General features: G+C 33.7%; 2 protein-coding genes across 9 annotated transcripts; both read right to left on the reverse strand.

Moving 5' to 3' along the window:
• Positions 1 to 3,945: 3,945 nt before the first annotated feature.
• On the reverse strand, positions 3,946 to 11,191 carry LOC11428210 (pentatricopeptide repeat-containing protein At2g22410, mitochondrial). 8 transcript variants are annotated; one of them, XM_024769542.2, is made up of 9 exons: positions 8,805 to 11,191; positions 8,172 to 8,698; positions 7,238 to 7,530; positions 6,976 to 7,148; positions 6,693 to 6,757; positions 5,822 to 5,924; positions 5,485 to 5,731; positions 4,598 to 4,814; positions 3,946 to 4,383 (listed from the first exon to the last, which is right to left on the reverse strand). In XM_024769542.2, the coding sequence occupies exon 1, from the start codon at positions 10,988 to 10,990 to the stop codon at positions 8,999 to 9,001; it is 1,992 nt and encodes a 663-aa protein (XP_024625310.1). In that variant the 5' UTR covers positions 10,991 to 11,191; the 3' UTR covers positions 3,946 to 4,383; positions 4,598 to 4,814; positions 5,485 to 5,731; positions 5,822 to 5,924; positions 6,693 to 6,757; positions 6,976 to 7,148; positions 7,238 to 7,530; positions 8,172 to 8,698; positions 8,805 to 8,998. The 8 variants fall into 8 exon arrangements, with proteins under 8 accessions (XP_024625310.1, XP_039684032.1, XP_039684031.1 ...); XM_039828098.1 differs by having other exon boundaries at positions 3,946 to 4,814; positions 8,172 to 8,357; XM_039828097.1 differs by having other exon boundaries at positions 3,946 to 4,814; positions 8,667 to 8,698.
• A 1,059-nt stretch (positions 11,192 to 12,250) lies between these two features.
• Positions 12,251 to 13,002, reverse strand: LOC11443483 (probable histone H2AXb). The gene is made up of 2 exons (XM_003625275.4): positions 12,724 to 13,002; positions 12,251 to 12,632 (listed from the first exon to the last, which is right to left on the reverse strand). The coding sequence occupies exons 1-2, from the start codon at positions 12,928 to 12,930 to the stop codon at positions 12,411 to 12,413; spliced, it is 429 nt and encodes a 142-aa protein (XP_003625323.1). The 5' UTR covers positions 12,931 to 13,002; the 3' UTR covers positions 12,251 to 12,410.
• Positions 13,003 to 20,679: the final 7,677 nt, after the last annotated feature.

Genomic DNA, 20,679 nt, shown 5'->3' on the forward strand with positions numbered 1-20,679 from the left:
TTAAAAGCACATCACATATGTGGATATTGCATAGGTCAGATATCACCTATCGTCCTTTAAGTTATATGATTATGAGAAATAATATTTATACAATTATTTTATGATAATTTTTGAACAACTTTCTCTTTCATGATGTTTTTGCTCTCTCTCTCTCTCTTCCTTTTCTTCTTTCTATTGTTTTTAACATATAAGAAAATAGAAAAAGAATGGTGTTTAAAAGTTGTCTCAAAATAGTTGTACAAATACCATTACTCATATTATTATAACAAGTTAGTCCTTAGGGTTTTTTTGTTACAATTGTCATTTAAGTATAAAATATCGGCATCATATCCTATTTACATCAAACTTAAAAGATCGTGAGAGGTATTTGATGTATTGCTGAATTTTAAGAGAAAGGCTATCTTAACAACTTTTTAATTGTCCAACACCATATATTTATACCGTACAAATATTATTTTATTTTTTAATTACTTATTTCTCCTTCTTATAATCACATTATTGTTAGTTTTAGTGATTAATTCAAGTTTACCTAGTGATAATCACACTTAGTGGTTAATCATATTATTGCTTTAGTTTGTTATGAAAGTTGTTACAAGTTTCTTAGAGATTAGCTTGTATTTGTTAGGGTTTGTTACTTTACTTGTACTTCAAGTTACCTAGCATATGTTTGTACATATGCTACCTTCATTGTATATTCTCATAACAAAAAAAGTAACACAATTACATTCCTCAATTCTATTATCTTTCTCTCTTCTCATTCTCTCTAAATCACAAAATCTGTAAAACCCTATAAACCTTAAACTGCTTTTGTTTTCTATTGCTTGTGTGACAAGCATTCATAGCTGCGCTAACAATTATTAGTTATAAATTCTGTATTTTTATTCTACTTGTTAAATAGTTATTGTTTGAGAAATGATAAGTGGACACATTTCTTTGGACACGATACAGACACCATAGTATAATTATACTGTATTTTACTTTTTTTAACATTGTTGCTGTATACTCCATTTTTCTTGCTGTTTTTTATTTATTTTTTCTTTTTCATTTCCCTGCAACCCTTATCTCTTTTCTCTATCGCACCACCATGTCTCTGCAACTCGGTGGCCGGCCACTCAGTCTTCTCGTCTCTCAGTCTCATCTAAAAGGCAACTCAGATCTAGAAGAAAGACAGATGAATCAAAGAAAGACAGTTGAATAGCAGATCTATAATGAATGAAAAATAGACAGCAAGAGGCGATGGTTTGAATGTCGTCGGCGGTGGATGTCTAGAACGGACGATGATGTGTCTTGGACGGCGGCTGAACGGATCTCCGGCGACGGAGGGAGAAAAGGATGGTGTCGGCGGTGCGTGAAATCAAGATCTGAGAGAGAAGAGAGTGATGGTGGTCAGTGTTGGACGGAGGTGAGGAGGATGGTGGATGAGGACAAGAGAGAAGGTACAATGTTGAGGAGGATGGTGGTAGTGAAATGAGGATGGGGAGTTCCGCACACGCAGAGAAGAAGAAGAGAGGATGAAGAAGGGTAGGGTGTATTTACAACAATGCCCATATTTTAAGGTTGAAAAGTCCAAATTGTCCATGGTGTCTATATTGTGTCATGAAAAGTGTGTTCAGTTATCAATTCTCTTATTGTTTTTACAGAAATGATATCCAAACACACATTTTCAGACACAAATACAACACCAGGGATAATCTCGTAATTTCGACTAAGATTTAGGGGTATAATTGGATTTTCAGCTGCAACTTCTCTCTTTTATCGTCACTCTTCTTTCTTTCTCCCCCTCAATCTCTAAACAGTAACCACGGTTCAGACTTTACCACCACCGTCGTCGGCCGTCGACATCAGTCACCACTCCGCCGTCCTAATCCACCACTGAATCGCAACCCCTCTTCGCAAGCTCGTCCATCACCACCACCGATGAGAGACCGGGCTAGAGAATATTCCGGCGAAGTGCAAGTGCAACTACCGGCTGACCTTTCAGATCTGACATCAATCCATCGCGACGACCACGACTTTCATCTCATCGGCCGTCGTCTCTAGTAACCGCCGCTGCATTGTTTTTCTTTTCTGGTTTCAGATCTATTTTTTTTCTGTCGATTTTGGAGAGAATGAATCAGAATGGAGAACGACGGTGGTCACCGGTGGCCGGAGAGTTGAACATGGGTGAGATTGTGTAATGGTGGTGGTGTGAGCTATGAGAGAGAAACAAACAGTGGAGGGAATGAGAGAAATCGATTAACAGGGAAAGAAAATGAAAAAAAAAAAGGAAAAATACTGTATAAAATACGGTGGTGTCTGTATTGTGTATGTTTTTTTGTGTTCATGTATCATTGCTGTTGTTTTTATAATGTTGAAATAACATTGCTCGAACTTTAAATAAGGTTGGCAAAGTACCACGATAGGTCTCTCTCTAAACTAATGTATAAATTACATTTGACAATTGGATGGAGAGTTGAATTCAAAAGCAAAGTTGAGCGTCGATGATAGACTGTCCGCAATATCACGTGAAGATAGGATGGAAGTAGTCGTCACGCACGTTGTAGACTTGCAGTACAGTGGTAACATTTTTTTTTCTAAGTATAGTGGTAACATTAAATATTCTGAATTGTTCCTAAAATTGGACAAAATGGAGGGCAAAGAATTAAACAAAATCTGAAATTATTGTTCTTCATTAAACTACGACAAAACATTTTGTCTAAATTGTTTACAATATCAAAATAATATTTTATCCACCAAACATTGTACAATATAAAAATCTATTCAATACTTTAAAAAATTTGTTTTGTGATTTTTTTTTTTTTATCGGATCAAACACACCATATATATTTTAATGACAGCATTGTGGGGAACAAGCAAAGGCTATCGGCGTGTGAGGAATTTTGTCTTCATCTAATAGCACACCAAGAATGAAAGTCAAAGTTGAGATAAAGAGTGATTGAAATAAGAGAAGTTGAACTTGTGCAGAGGGAGATAAGAACGAGGAATCGGGAGATTTCTCTTCTTTAGAAAGAAGAGAAATTGAGAAGAGAGGATAATAAATGGTAGGTCCGATAGCTTTATGTTTTATCTTCTAAAATGAGAAAAGTAGCAAGATACCTCTTATGCCATTGATATTTTAAAATATGAATTGCTTATTTTTGTTTTTAACTCAGATATTTTAAAAAGAGAAAAGAAGTGCTAAAACATTACTTGATATTCATTGTGAATTGTCGAACGAAATGTCTATGACACACGCGATACGTTATATAACCAGCAAGATGAGTCTTATATAACCAAAATTGACGTCAAAAATGTTCTTATGACACCAATACATACATACATACATATATATATATATATATATATATATGTGTGTGTGTGTGTGTGTGTGTGTGTGATGTACATTAATCCAAAGATAACAACATAACCAGCCAAACCTGTTATGGCCTTTGTTAGCAAAACCAAGTCCCAAGCCTTACAAACAGACCATGCTTAAATCAACAAAGATGAGAAATGTAGATTCACACCCCTACGTTATATTATATAATTTACATTACAACGATAGCAACACAAAACCAGCTGAACCTGCTATGGCCAATCGGGAAGATAAATGAAGAAGATCATGGAGTGATGGAACAATCGAGATGACAAATTGAAGGAAATGAAAGTGTGTAGACTAAAGAGATATATGTTGGTAAATGAAAAATATGAGGGAATAACACATAGCATTCACAAATATGCTTCAGGCATGATTGAAATATGCTATCACTATATCTTCCTAAAATGCTTCATATCATATACTTGGAGGACATTAATTTTTGTCTCATTTGATGCATAGAAAATAAAATAAAATAAAGTAAAATGTGAGAATAATATTGTTAGCTATCCTACAACCGTAAAGCAATTACATTTAATAGGCTAAAAAATTTCAAACCATCAAAACTAAATATATCAGCAATATCCAGCTCACCAAAAAACTGTATAAAATTAAATTGACATTTAAGTGTCCAAAACTCAGTAGACTTCCATTATAAAAATTACAATCAATAAATAGTTCCAAACTTAAATTCACAAAATAAGCATACTCTTGACATCAGCAAGTAGTCCTTCAATGACCATTTACTAATACTATGCATTGATTTGCTTCCATGATATGCTACTTGCAACAACTAATCCACTAAGGTTCAAAACTGACTTTTGTAAGGACTGCTTGTAGTTTTGAGACTACATAACATTAATATGAACATTATAAAGAGACTAAAGGAAATACAGTAGTTATGCAAGAGCCCTAAAAAAAGGAAATAAGAACCAAGAGAGCATAAGAAACCATTCCAACAAATTCTCTAGTATGATATGGTATGTTTTGTGCCTGCCATGCTTTTAACTTCATTTGACTCAATCTAGCTGCAAATCATCAAAAGATTTCAGTTACATTAATCAATTCACATATGTCAATCCACAATATCAAAAGTAAGCAGCAAACAATCTTTTATTTTCTTCATGTATGGCTAAGATAGTAAAGACCAATATTAAAGACCAATATAGTTTCTGATATACACTGATATAGTAAAATCATGTTTTTATTTTTTGAAATCGAGTTGAAATAGAACAAAAATACCTTATTGATGACAAAATTTACAGTAAAATAATGCTCCTCTTAGACAATATTCCTCCGCAATCCAACATCACATTCAAATAACATATGATGAATAAAACTGTGTAAAGCAAAGGGATGCTTGAAGCCATAAATTGACATTCAAATAGTTTTTTTTCTTTCCTTCTAAACAATTGACAATAGCAGTGCCGACTGCAGCAAAAACCAAGAACAAAAACACCTGAAATAAAGAACGGCCAAATCCAAGCAGTAGCTTAAAACAAACCCAAAGCTGTAACCCGAAGACTGTCTAAATTGATCAAACAGCACCTCTAAATACAAAAGAAGGCTAATCAAAAACAACCCAAGCTACTGCAACATTTAATGTATGTTATGGAAAAAAAAAAATAAGTTTGTTACATTTTTTCTTTCAGCGATTGCTCGCTCTTTCTGCAACCTCTCAATTTGGTTTCGATTTTTCAAAGTACAGATCCAAAGTGAGTCGTCTTTTAACTATCTCTATTTGCTTCTCCGTCCTTGTGTAAAATGAAATTGTTGTAGAAGATTAAATAGCCAAGAAAAAAATATAACACTGGAATTGGGAAATGTATGACATCTTAATATCCATACATGCTGATTTTCATTACCTCAAATTGCTTATTGAAAGTGGTACTCACAAAATGGAAAGGAAAGTCAGTTGAATAGAGGAAATTGCTATTGACTTTGAAGGGTTTTAACATATATAGGAGTACTTCAGATGAAATCAAAACATATAGATTCATGAACCATAAAACCCAAAACTCTTCAGCAGTCACCTAACATAACTCTTCAAGAGCTAATGCTAATAAATATAGAACTAAAACTGATTATAATCACAAATATAGAATCTCTACTAAACATTAACCACAAACCTCTTAAATCTGAGGCATGTAACCATTGTTTGCTCAAAGAGAGTGCAGTCAAATAGCTGCTTAAAGTTCAGCTATTATCAACCTCAGTCAAATAGATGTGGCGTAAATTGCGACCAGAAAGGTATGTCAAAAATCAACCTTATGTTATTATCTATTATGACAACATTGTAATGTTATTCTCTGCATTTATTTGCCTATTTTCATTCGATTTGTCTCCTCTCCTTTGTTTTACCATGGTTTCTTCTTCCTATTCAAACCAAAGCAAAAAATCAGAAATCAAAATCAGACGAATTTAGAAAGAAATATACATCTGATCTATATATAAATAATTACTTACATTTGCAGAAACCATGTAAGCTGCAAGGGAAGAGCCACATACGCCTATGCATCGACGATAGGTTGGGATTTTGAAGCTTAGCCAGAACCAAGAACCACACAAGCTGTTTAAAAATATTAAAAGGATCACATAGAGTTTCAATCACACAACTTACAAAATAGTAAAACCAATAGAAATCTTGCAATTAAGCCAAGCATCACTTCAAAAAATACCGTGTGTTCTTACTTTTTGATAGCACACCAATATAGCTGAAACAAATCGAGTTAACGGATTGGCAACGCAATGAGCCCATCCCAATTTGAATTCATCAAAGCCAATGAACCAAAATAACACAATATACTTATAACAGATCCAAAAAATATTAAAACTTGTAAATCACCAGTTTATCAAAATTTATGAAAGAGATAAGAATGCACGCCTATGACAGACTAATGAAACTTAAAATCTACCATTAAATTTTGTAAAACTAATCACAACATTTATCAGTATTTTAATCAAGATTATAAGGCTGAAAGACCACAGTATGGTAAGTTGCGACATATCATAAAATCAATTTCAACAGATCCATTTTACTTTTCAATTTTGCATTTTTCACTTTTCAACATGTGTAACACACTTCACATTCTAGTTTAGATTCTATTTCAATAAAATCTTCATTAGTTTATTCAGAAAGAAACTACATTTGATGCATCAAATAGAAATAGAATCTAATATACATATGAGTTAGAAATAGCAATTTGTGTAAACAAACATTAGTATCCTTTATATCCACCAAATGAAAAACAAAAAAGAAAATAAAATAGTGATGAAAAAAAGATAATTAGAGCTTCAGACATATTGTAGAAATCTTGTTCTCCAATCCTCAAATTACCTTAACATTAGTTGCAGGTGCTGTCATATTGCAGAAGCCTTGTTCATCAGACACCCACGATTTTGCTGCAGTTCATACACATACCCAAAAGAAAACTTAATTTTCTTAAAAACTCACCACAAAAGTGCATCAATGAAATGAAATTGCTATAAATTGTATCAAGTGGACGTGTACAGTAATCAGTTGGAATACAAATCAAAATCAAAATCAAAAAAATTCTAAGAACAAATCAAAATAAAAAACTAATTAATTTGAAAAAAAAAATCCTAAAATTGAAAATTACCAGATCTGTCATCTTGAGGAGACCTTCAAGTTGCGGATCGTTTTGATATTGAGACCTTCATATCGGACATGAGTTTTTCGCAGAGGTGAAAACCGATGAAGCCTTCGTCGCAAACGGTGGCAGTATAGTCGACGATGACGATGGCGTTGAGAGAGGATGATAACAATTAGAATCTAGATAAAACGATAACCTTGAGAGAAAATTCATAAAATAAACAAATATGAACAATGATGGAATAGAGAAAAGGTGGAAGTGAAGTTACCTTAACATCAAGAAGTCCAAGTGCGAAAGCGCTCCCTTTCTCAACCTCATGTTCAAACGGTAACAGCTCCTCAACAGAATTGTTTTCAGCCGGCGATTGAAGATGTTTAATCAAAATGTGACAGAGGGAGAAGAAGAGGGAAGCATGGGGCTCTGTAGAGTTTGCATCAGTATTGAACAAATAATGGAGAAGAAGAGGTTTTGTTTCCCTATGCGCGTGTGTCAATTTTCAAGGAGTGAGATTTGATCAACGGCTGATGTGCTAACCGCTCCTAATTACAATGATCTAACGATCTGGATAGATTGGAGCCAAAAAAGTAGGTTTAGAGTTTGGCAAAAAAGTAGTTTCGGAAGAAAAACATGCTGATCAAATACCTTTAATCATCCTTCAAACTATTATGGGAGTGAATGCATTATATAAATCATGTTAAGCTAATTATACAAGCCTGGTGTCAGTGAAAGCATCATGATAGATCACTAAAAAGTGAAAGGTAATTAAGTTCATAATTGTTACTCGTTGATTTCATTGCATAGCGTAGATTAAAAAATTGTTGCGCGCCTCCTTATTCTTGAGGTGTGCAGTGGATAATATTGCTGTCAATTTTAACTCATCCAAAATTGAAACCAAACATACACCAGGATCATGAAGAAATTATGTAAGATGCGGAATCGCACATAGGTTTGTTAGAGTCAGTCTAGATTTTGAAAAATATGTAAAGAGCAAAGGTGGAAAACTCTTTGATGCATAACTAGAAGGTTAATTAGCAAAAACCAGCACGATATGAAACAAGTTCAAGTCAACCAACGCATGCAAGAGAGTCAAATCAACAACAGTATACCAATCTTCGACACACAAATTTTCAATTCACCATAAGCTTTCATTACATCAGCTAAATTCACCCAAAAACTAGGGATATAGGACATCAGAGCTAAACCTTCTGACATGTGCAAGTGGACAAACAAGCAAAATCAGAACTATGCTTCATTCAGGAACTGTTGGTAATGTGTCAATAAGGAAATTCACCAAAACATATTGTTGGACAGAAGAAATCTTGTTTATGTCTTGGATATGGGCAGCCAACATATTGGATACAGGCATCAACAAAGTCCAAGTTATAAGGCTGTTCAATTACAAAAATTTGTCAGGTTTTTTATAACTGGATTTGGATATGGGTACAGATAAACAGCTTCATCGGTTAAAATGAGCACCCCTAATTGTGTTGCTACTTACTGTTGCAACCTATATTCCCCAAATGTATTATCTAGTAGATTTTGTTGTTGTTGTTTCAACCAAAAATGGTTTAGCAGCGTTAGTATAAATGTACATGGCTCAATGGTCAGACTCACTGAAAATGATTGTTCCTCTCACAGATTAGGAGATTTATAATCAGTAGCTTATGCAGCAACTTTGAACTCAAGGATTGACAAACCTTTATAATGTCAAGGGCCAAGCGTTCAAACCCTATAGAAGTATAAAAAAAATGGAACAATTATCAGGACAAAAAGTCGGATTTAGTCACTCACCTAAAGTACACAGAAATATCTCGAGATAAGATTAAAAAAATTACCATGTAACTGTTAACACTTGAAGCAAATAGACCTTGCACCCCGCAAATAAACCCAAGTAACCTCTTGCTCCGGCCAAAGATGATTAATTTACAACCACCAGAAACCCAAGTAAGCTTTTTCGAAGAAAGATTATCGCATTCCAACTAGAAAAGTCACCAATAAATAATAGCCTCAGGTTCTAGCAAGATAAAGTTTACAAGTCATAACTATAGTCTTCCAATTTTGACAACAAAAGTATTTCCTCTAGTACTTTATAGATCTCCTCAGATTGAGGGTGTGATTCATCGGCCACCAAAAATTCTACAAACCCGCCATCTATCTCTATTAAGCTATAACCAGGAATCTTCTTCACACCCTTGTCTTTCATCAAACTTCTCACCCTCCTTACATCACTCCATTTTCTATCATTAGCACAAGTATTTGCCAGCAGCACATATATTCCACTGTCTTCTGGGTCCAATCTTAGAAGATTATGTGCCGACAATCTGGCAAGCTCAACATTGCCATGCATTCTACAAGCATTTAGAAGGGCACCCCAAGCAGCCTCACAAGGCTGCATTGGCATGTTTGCTATTAACTTGTAAGCTTCTTCGAGGAGTCCAGTTCGACCTAATAGATCAACCATGCATGCATAATGTCCCCTTTCGGGTTTTATCCCATACTTTCTCTCCATGTTGTCAAAATATTCTCGACCTTCGGAAATCAAACCACCGTGGCTGCAAGCTGTCAACAAACTCACAAATGTGATATTGTTTGGCTCAAATCCCATATTTCTCATCTGATCAAATACATTGATGGCTTGCTTTGCTCTACCATTAGCCGCATACCCTGCAATCATAGTATTCCAAGAAATTAGATTTCTCTCTGGCATTGTACTGAAAACTTCTGTTGCTGCATCTATGCTTCCACATTTGGCATACATATCTACAATCGCATTTTCAAGAGTAACACTAAGGGGAATTATTTTCCCAACAACAAAATATTGGTGAATCCAATCGCCCAAGTTCAAGCAAGTTAGCTGGCCACAAGCAGAGAGTACACTCACTAAGGTATGCTCAATCGGAACCACACCTCGCTCCATCATTTCATGAAACAATTTCAATGATTCCTTAGGTTTGTTATTCTGAGAATATCCTGCAATCATTGCACTCCAACAGACCGCATTTTTCCGAGGAGTTTGATCAAAAAACCTCCTAGCAGATTCCAAGTCACCACATTTAGCATACCCATTAACCATACTAGTCCACGAGTAAACATCCTTGGTTGCCATTCTATCAAAAAGCTCTCTAGCATCAACCAAACAATCACATTTCACATACATATCCAACAACGCGTTATGCAAACTCAAACTACACCTCATATTCTTCTCTTCCACTTTTTCATGAACTCTCTTCCCCATTTCAAGGTTACCCATGTCAGAACAAGCTGAAACCACCGCAATCAAAGTCACCTCATTCGGCTCAACATGACTTAACAACATCAATTCAAAAACCTCCATAGCCTCCTCGGAACAGTCATGTGCCGCATACCCATCAATCATAGTAGTCCAAGTAACAACATCCTTATCAGAACTTTCATCAAACACTTGACGCGCATTTTTCAACAACCCACGTTCAGCATAAAAATGAATCAACCCATTCCTCACAAGCAACTCACAATCAAATCCCATTTTCCAAACAACACAATACACGGATTCTCCCTCAAAAACCGTCTCAAACTGCTGACAAGCCTTCAGCGCGAAAACAAAGCTTCTAGAATCCATTTCAACGCGTAATTGAAACATATAGACAAAGAAAGAGAATGCAAAAATGGGTTTTCGAGCATTTTGATATCCCCTTATCATAGTGTTCCACATGAACGTGTTGGGTTGTTCAACGCGATTGAAAATTGTGTGTGCGTAATGAAGGTCACCGGAATGGGCAAGTGCACAGAACGCGATTACTCTGCTGACGGGAAACGCGTGGGTGATGATGCCGGTGAGAGTCATGCGTGCTTGAATTTGTTTGAGTTGACGCATTGTGGAACATGATTCCATTATCAAGAGGGTTGGGTTTGTGATAATTACGTTTGTTGGTGAGTTCCATTTTGGTTTATTGGTTGTGAATGAGAATGGTTTAATGTGTTCGAGATGGTATGGTGATTTGTGTCGTAGAGAGTGGTGAACGAGAGAAAGCAAGTTTTTCATATGACAACTACTTGCAAAGAGTTTAAGAGAGACAGCACCAGTTGAACCTGTTGGGTTTTTAACCAGAGTACACTCAATTTTCCTACACAAGAAAGTGTAAGTGATTAAGTGTCCAAGTCGACTATAAAAAAGAAATGACTCATTTACCTTATGACTTAAAAGTTTTCGATGAAAAAATGTATCGTCTCCCTTTTTGACAAAGATGTATAAGCAAGTTTCTTCTCATCAACATATATATCTTTGTTCGTTGCCCTTTAATTTTATTATTATATACTACTTGATGATATTCATAACTGAAAAGTGATGCAGCCCTTGGACAAATATGATATGAATCAAGCCACTCAAACACAGTAACTCCACCCTGCGAAAATCCAAAGTGCCAGTTTACCTCTCGCACAGTCAAACTTGATGAGCATATCTAATAGGAATAAATGATATACACATCAAAACTAATTCTAAATAGCTTCATCAAAACCTAACGCACATAATTCAACCAAGTCAGAGCCAATGTATCACAACTTCAACCATATTGTAAATGGATTTATAGAAGTTGCACAATATAGTTTATGTTATGACTTTTGTCTGCACACCAATGTTGTAGACTCTAGACAAGGTCTATGATTTTTCAACCATTGCACCAATGAATACTTGAACCTCTTAGATATGCTCTATTTCAATCTACACGCCAGAATTTCTGATTCCTTCTCATTTAAAAATCTTTGATTCCTTAATTTCTACGTTGTCCAAAGTCCAAATAAAAGTAATCCACACACAAGTCAATTGATCTAATAGAGTCCTCAAAAATAGCACTGCAACAAGCTGTTTTCTTTAACCACTGTCGAGGAATACTTGGATCTCCGTATACAATTCATTAATCATTATGCTTTCATCCAATCCTATAAATTCAATTTAAACGATTCCATCCATTGTAATGAAATTGTAGGCCTAACTCATCCTTAAAAACTGATTCATACGAACAGGTTCAATAGGTGTTAAATGGGTATGTTGAAAGCATATTCAACATGTGGATAGTCTCCAATGGTAGTGTTGAATGGTTTCAACATGTTTAATCTGACCCCAAGGTACACTTGTCACGCTTCGGTAAATTAAGTTATATTGTTGATAAAGGAAATTTTACAAGTTACAGATTTTGTATATAACATAAAACCGGAAAATGAATTTAGAAAAGAAAAGAAAGCAAGTGGCAAATAGTAAAAATTCCAAACAATAGACATATGCATAAGTGGAAGACAAAATCTGCAGAAATCTAATATTATATTATCATTATCAGAATGAAGATCTATACATCATCCAACATTAATCCTACCTAATCTCAAAAATAAGAACACGATTGCATAACAAAATACCAATAAAACTGAATCTACTAAATCTAACATTTTAACGATCCAACATAAAAACCCTAAAACTCCTGACTAACGGATCCAATTTCACCCTTCTTTCCAGCAACCTTCTTTGGCAACAAAGTCTGGTGAATGTTAGGCAAAACACCACCATTAGCAATAGTCACATGTCCCAACAATTTGCTCAATTCTTCATCGTTCCTCACAGCGAGTTGAAGGTGCCTTGGTACAATCCTTGTCTTCTTGTTATCCCTTGCAGCATTACCAGCCAATTCCAAAACCTAAACCCCCAAAAATTAACATCAGTGATCAATAATAAACATAATTTCAAATTCAAAATAACATTCAAGGGTTAATCTAAAGAAAAATTACCTCAGCGCAGAGGTATTCGAGAACAGCAGAGAGGTAAACAGGGGAACCAGATCCAACACGCTGAGAATAACGACCTGCTTTGAGGAAGCGAGCGATGCGGCCGACGGGGAACTGGAGACCGGCTTTGCTTGATCTGGAAACGGACTTGGTGGTTATGGGTTTGCCCCTTCCACCTTTCTTGGTTGTTGCAGTTGCATCTGAAGCCATTGTTACTTTCTTGTTTGAACTTGAATTTGCAGAGAAGATGAAAGAGTTTGAGTTGTTAAGTTTAATTGGGTTGGGTTTGGTTTGGTTTATATAGAGGTTTCGTTCTTCATTCTGATTGGCTTAGAGAGGTTTCACGCGGATCGCCAACGTGGCACCGCAAAACAAGTTTGAGTTTTGAGCGGGAATCAAAAAGAGACTAAATTGAATTTTTTAATTTGAGTTTCGTGAATCTGCTTTTGAGCGGCAATCAAAAAATATTCGTGCCTCTCTATTTCTTCAAAAACTTGCCTTATCTTTCTTTCTTTTTTTCAAGCTAGTATAACATCAAAGTACACTGCTACACTCTTTGTTAAATTAAGTTATATTTCTTGCATCTCAAAAAAAAAATTAATACGGTTAATTATTTGTTAATGAAAATTATAATAATGTGATATATTATTAAAATGTTCATCAAGACGAATTTAACATATGAATGTTGCACATAATTAAATTGTATCACTTGTTTTGCGACAAAGAGAATAAATAATAGTTAGCTAAAATATTACTTTATGACTATTTTAATAAAAAATAAATAACAGATGCTTGATAAGATAAATAAACGGTATAAAAAGATATAAAATGACACAAAAATATTTTCATACTCATCCATCCATTTAAGATCCATTCCCCCTCAATATTTTGTTATTTGACGTCATATTATCTCTTCTTTTTTCAAAACAAAGCAATGGATTACTCAATCTTACAAAATGAATAGATATTTTTCTGCATCAGGTTATAAGTAAACAATTCATGATTTTATTATATTGTTCAAAGGAAAAATAATTAAATTGTTGTATTATAAGTAAAACAAAATGGGTACACTATATTTTGTCAAAGGAAAAATAATTAAATTTTTCAATACATTGTCAAGCGCATAATGTTGACCATTGTCTGCCACTGTCTCCCCCGTCCAATTAATACACAATGTAGCCTCTGTTTCAATGATGCAATGGTCTCCTCTCGGTGTCACCGTCTTTAAGTCATTTTGGGTCATTTTAAGTGGTCGTCAGTAGACATTTCGTTCTACCAATGGAGACCACTCTGATCCCTTCTAAGATTCACGATTTGGCTCTCATGTAATGTTGGGTTCCTAGAATCTTCTTGGTTAAAGGTTAACAGAAGTTTGTGTGTGCTCAAACGATATATTATCAATATTGAAGGTGGAAGTCTTCGATTGTGTCCTTGTGGTTGTTGGTTTACACCTCTTTTGTCTTTCTTATGGGCTCTATATTTTGAGGATTCTAGCGATATGAGATACATTTAGATCCATCTGGAGAGATCCATCGCATCCTATTGAATTTGATGATGTTGTTTGGACATTCTTACCAGCTTAATATGTTGGACCGGCTCACTTAATGTTGACCAAGTGAGTGTAAGCTAGCGTGCAATAGCCATTATGTTTGTAAGCCACGGTGCACCAAACAAAGGGATATTGGTACATGTACCTATACCGTCATTTTTTGCGGTGAAAATGCTTTTCCACACATAACTCATATTACATCCCAACCTTGAACCTATAAATCACTATTTGGAAATACAACAAGCTTTAAACAATCTAGTAACAAGGCTAGTGGGATCCGTTTGAAACTTTCACCCCTGTTTACCAGGCATCGCCACAATAAAAGAAGCAAGGTCCTTAAATCTCATACCTCCATAATATTTGTGAACAATCAAACTTTTCCAAGACAACCGATGCATGCCCTTTCTCATAGAACCATCATGTCCCCACAAAAGAACATCTATCATTTTTTATATGTGATATATCAATTTGTGAGGGAGGAGATATACGTTCAAAATATAAGATGGGGTAGATTGGAGTACCAATTTTATCATTACCTTCCTTCTTACTCTAGACAAACATCTGGTGCTCCAACTATAAATCTTATGTCATATTCGGTCCTGTATAAAATTGAAAGTTGCTTCTTTGTTGCGCCTTACTATCGAAGGGAGGCCAAGATACTTTCATGTCTTCATAATTGCACGGACACCTTGGTGATGGAATCTCTCAACGAAACTTTCACTCGGGTACTATAAATTTATTAAGTGTATATGTATATTAAGTTCATTCGATACAGCTTGCAGGAAGAGTGAGAAAATTCTGAGCAAATTTTGGGCAGATGATTTGGACACTAATCAGGCATCCGATAGAACCTTGGAGCCTGACACTTTTACTGAGCAGCAATTGGCTCTGTTAGAGGCTCATCCTGAAGTGCACAAATTCTTATCACACACTACTGACACTGCTAAAAAGGGCAAGAGAGGGAGACCTAGAAAGGCCAAGAGGCCCATAACAGTATCTGACACCAAATAAAAACACAAAACCTCTACAAATCTTATTGAGACTGACTCTGATAATATGAATACAAGATTCAAACATGGTGTTATCAAAAACAATCCCAAATATGATGATTAGAGGATTAGGAAATTTTGATATTCATCTTTTTTGCTTTACAGATGCTATATCTGATTAGATTTCTGTAGGGACATTTGAAGCCATATTCTTTATTGGCAGGCTACACTTAGTTTTGTTGTTATAGGATAGTCTTTAGCTTCCTTTCACTCTTTTGTAAATAGGCTCAGGTATTAATACTGATTTGCATTTTATTTTCATTGCTTTAACCAAAAAAGTTCATTTGATACAATGAGTGAATCATTAAAGATTTTCGGTACATGGTAGTCTTTATCTTATTAAAACACAATAGTATACATTTGATAAGGTTAATTTTCTGCAACCGCTGATGCTTCCTCTTTAGAAAATTAAACAACTGATGCTGCCTTCAAATAAAACATGCTCCCCCACCGTGTTTTCCGATTGCAAATAAAAAACTAACGCTGCCTTTATTTCAAAACTTATTTTTAAATCAGGAATCCATTCATTCGATTATGTTGAATTCATATTAAAAAATCCTTGGTTCAAAACTTTAAAGATGTTGAATTCATTCATGCTTCCCACTCCAGGCCTATGACGTACGAGCCTGTTTGGTTTGACTTTTCAACATCAAGAAAGAATTCTACAACTTTCAAAAGTGAAAAATTAAGTTTTTAATGATGTTTGGTTTGGCTTTTAAGAATTGGTTCTATCCTCCAAAAGCAATTATCTTTAAAGCTACAAATCCTAACTTCTAGCTTTTCTAGAATCAATTCTACATTAAATTTTCTATTTTGATTATTACAACTTATGATTTTCCTTTATTGCCCTTTATCAATTCTCCTTCTTTTTGCTTTGCAATTTTGATAAAAACTATCCAAACAACATTCACTTTGTTTAATCAATTCTGCATTATTGTATCCAAACATAAATCAATTCTCTCAAAATCAATTCCGTCAGAATCAATTCTATCAAAATCAATTCTATTAGAATCAATTATATCCGAAGCTGAACCAAACACACTTAGGAGATAACTTAAAATGAAACCAATTCATTCACTCCCCCTAAATTTTCTAAAATGATTTTACTTTTGGTCAAGGAAGAATCTTTGAAATTTATCAGCCAACGTCACACTCACACAATGACACAAATGCATTGCACCCCAAGTTCGGTGGATCTTTGCTTTATACAACAATTCAAAGATCACAGAAGGAAAATAGTCTAAAACCGTGCATTCATTGCATGTATCACTGTAACAACATTTTTTGTCTTTATATTCCAGATGAAATGGTAACCCCTGTAGACTTAATCCCTAACTAAAGGCAACACTTTGTACAATTATATTATGAGATTATTAAATTGCCACTGACTATATATATTATTCATACACTATATACTATATAGTACAAAAACATTGACGATGGATAATGTTATTTGCACTTAAATTAAGCATTGGAGTATATTATTTGAATAATCCGTTGTTGTAGTGATCCATAACTATAGTTAGTGGCAACCATGATGCATGCACAAATGGATACCACATGCTTCCTTCCAATACTGTTACTTTTTTTAAGGGATTCCAATACTATATACTTCTTATGGTCTTATTTACTTGTCACTTTTTAAAACTTATCTATATTTTAATTGTGTTTTTAAGTTTAACATAACATTGATTTTTATTTTGTCAACAATATGCTTAAATATTTATCACCAAGAGATAATATATGAAATTAAATAATAAATAGTTAAGAGTATTGAAAAAAAAAAACATATAACCATGACATGGACCTCACTCAAGACCGCACCAAAATAATGTTATGTACATACAAGACCTATAAATTTTGCATTAAGGAAATAAATGAGATGGATGGTTGTCAAATTACTAGTGGCAAGTGGAGATTTAGGAAAACTACAAGAGAAATTATTATAAAAGTTTTAGAGATTGATGAGTTCGAGAGTGATGTGATATATGACATAATATTATAGTGTTATTTGATTCATGTAACCAATCTCACTTAATAGAATAAAATTTGATAATGATTAAAATATGGTTTTAGTCCCTGCAAATATGTCTCGTTTTGGTTTTAGTCCCTGTAAAAAAAAACTTTGTTTTTGGTCCCTGCAAAATTTTTTGTTTTTGAAAATAGTCCCTAAAAGGGACTTTGAAAATAGTCCCTAAAAGGGACTATTTTCAAAAACAAAAAATTTTGCAGGGACCTTTTTTAAAAACAAAATATTTTGCAGGGACCAAAAACTACAAAATTGGTTCAGTTATAATGTATCACGTATGCAAATCATCACAAAAGTGGGGTCAGGGACTATTTTCAAAAACAAAAAATTTTGCAGGGACCAAAAACAATTTTTTTTTTACAGGTACTAAAACCAAAACGAGGCATATTTGCAGGGACTAAAACCATATTTTAGCCTTTGATAATTGATTGTTGGCATGGATAGAAAAACTAAACATAAAGGATTTTTTTTAAGTTTATTAAATTTATTATCGGAAATAACTTTTGATTAAATCTGTATTCCTAGATGCTTTTTAAAAAAATATGCTTGATTAACATTTACTCCATATTATTCTGATGAGTTACATTAAGAGAAATGTTTATCAACAGTTTACACGTAGATTTATTTCCACCTTCAAGGGAATTTTATTTCCACTATTTTCTTTGAAAATGTTATTTATTATGAAGAATTTGTTGACATGAAAAGAATGGTCCATAGATAAGCTCACAACATCAAAATTAATATCATACAATAACACAATAGCCACAAAAGTGACAAATGTGACCAAAATATCAATACTTCGAGATCTACAACATTGATGTTCAAATTACCATTGATTAAACATATAATGATTGAAAGTGATATAACAATTTGATGCAAATAACGCAACAATACCAAAAAAAAATAACGAACAAAATAACAAAAACATACTCAAACAAAGAAATCACAGAAAATAATTAAATCTATGTGTATAACACTTCTTTAGATAGAATAGAATGAGAGAAAACTATTGTAGATATGTGATTTCATATTAAAATAAAGGCTTAATACATGCTTTGGTCCCTTAACTTATTTTTGAATTTCATTTTGGTACCTTAACTTTAAACTGTCTCAATTTGATCTCATAACTTACCTCCGTTTACCTAAGAGGTTCGTTCTGTTAAAAAAACTAACAGAAGGGACCACTTAGGTAAACGGAGGTAAAGTTATGGGACCAAATTGAGACGATTTAAAGTTAAGGGACCAAAATGAAATTCAAAAATAAGTTAATATACCTTCCAATAATTTTATTTTTTTTACATTGACTCATTAGAAAAAAAAAGTATTATAGTATAATATACCATCCGATTTTGGGAGAAAGAAGTAGTGGTAATTTGAAGTTCGATTAATAGGTAGGAAAGTCTGATCAATAATTATTCAACTCAATAATTAAATTTAGATTCTTGTTATATAGATTTTGGAATATATTTCTTTTGTAGGCTTAAATGCTCTTTTGGTCCCTTAACTATTTAATTGATATCGCTTTGGTCCCTTAACTAAAAAAAAAGATTGTTTGGGGATTTTAAGTTTTTTTCTAGTCTCGTTTTGGTCCCTTCTGTTAGGTTTCCGTTAGTTTTAATAAAAAACGTTAAGTGTGGACACGTGTCACCTTATCATTGGCTCTGAGTTTTTTTTTTTTACAATTTTTTTTAATATATATATATATATATATTTTTAAAAATTCCCAGAACCAATGACAAGGTGACACGTGTCACGTTGTAATTGGCTTTGGGATTTTTTTTTTAAATATATATATTTAAAAAAAAAATAATTTTTTTTGTAAAAAAAAAAAAAAAAAACTCAGAGCCAATGACAAGGTGACACGTGTCCAGGAGTTAACTTTTTTTTAAAACCCTAACGGAAACCTAACAGAAGGGATCAAAACGAGACTAAAAAAAAACTTAAAACCCTCGAACAATCTTTTTTTTAGTTAAGGGACCAAAGCGATACCAATTAAATAGTTAAGGGACCAAAAGAGCATTTAAGCCTCTTTTGTATATGTTAATTTCATTATTATTATTATTATTATTAATGTTAAATTTTGTTTTTAATTAAAATTATTTTGATTTAGATTAAAATTATAGGTATAGATATTAAAATTATGGCTTAATACATGCGTTGGTCCCTCAACTTATTTTTGAATTTTATTTTGATCCCTTAACTTTAAACCGTCTCAATTTGGTCCCATAACTTTACTTCCGTTTACCTAAGTGGTCTCTTCGGTTAGTTTTTTTAACAGAAGGGACCACTTAGGTAAACGGAGGTAAACTATATTCATGATACGGTTTGGTATTCGGTGATGTCGTCAGCTTTGCTACCACAGTTCTTTCGGGATCGTCATGCTTTGCCTAACTTTCGGTTCCCTTAGCTGCTGTTATTTTTTCTGTTTTCTTTTTTCTGTTTTCTCTTTTCTTTTTGTTTCGAGGGTTTTGGCCTAGTCCCCCCTCCTGTACATCTTTTTCCTTTTTTTAATAAAATTTTGAGCTGACCGGCATAGGATGGGGGTTCCTCGGGGTGCCAACCTAGTTGGGATGTCGTCGCTTCCCCTTGATGCTTGTTCATGCTCATGGTTTAGCAAAAAAAAAAAAAACGGAGGTAAAGTTATGGGACCAAATTGAGACGGTTTAAAGTTAAGGGACCAAAATGAAATTCAAAAATAAGTTGAGGGACCAAAGCATGTATTAAACCTAAAACAAAGGGTTAGCATTTCCCTAAAACAAATGACTAAAAACAAGGGGTGTTCGTGGTGCGGGTTGGTTCGATTTTGATGGTAAAATTCATCCAAATCGCAAGATAAAAAAAACATGCAGTTTGGTTTGGTTTGGTTTGGTTGACTTTAAAAATAGAATCCGAACCAAACTAAACCAATGCGGTTTGGGTTGAATCGGTTGGTGCGGTTTTTTCGATACGATACAATTTTTTGTTTCCAACATTAAAATCAAGTTAAAAATTTTAAACACAACATATTTTCAACAATGTTTTAAATTTCATCAAATATTACAATTTCATTTTCATTTTACAATGTTTCCAACAACATAGACCAAGTTAAAAACATGGACAAAATATAATTCTATTTTGTTAGAAATGCAAAAGACTAAGATTTTCTCATTCTCTAAAATTTCAAGTAGCGCATAAATATGTTTTTTAAATAAAAATCAAAGTTGGAATTTTTTTTTTTTGGCAAAAATAAACGATATTCATTCATTCAAATTGATAGAGTACATGATACAATACAAATCCAAATTCGCTAAAAACAAAAGGGATGAATATGTGAACAAACTCACAGCATCCAT

The sequence above is a fragment of the Medicago truncatula genome, chromosome 7 (genome assembly GCF_003473485.1).
Source record: "Medicago truncatula cultivar Jemalong A17 chromosome 7, MtrunA17r5.0-ANR, whole genome shotgun sequence".
NCBI classification, from domain to species: Eukaryota; Viridiplantae; Streptophyta; class Magnoliopsida; order Fabales; family Fabaceae; genus Medicago; species Medicago truncatula.

What these genes read in the sequence shown, in the direction of transcription:
- LOC11428210 (XM_039828098.1), bottom strand. Translation starts at nt 10,990, where the DNA reads ATGAAAAACTTGCTTTCTCTCGTTCACCACTCTCTACGACACAAATCA.
- LOC11443483 (XM_003625275.4), bottom strand. Translation starts at nt 12,930, where the DNA reads ATGGCTTCAGATGCAACTGCAACAACCAAGAAAGGTGGAAGGGGCAAA. An exon ending in TCGAATACCTCTGCGCTGAG is followed by an intron (nt 12,633 to 12,723) that starts GTAATTTTTCTT and finishes TTGGGGGTTTAG; the next exon opens with GTTTTGGAATTGGCTGGTAA.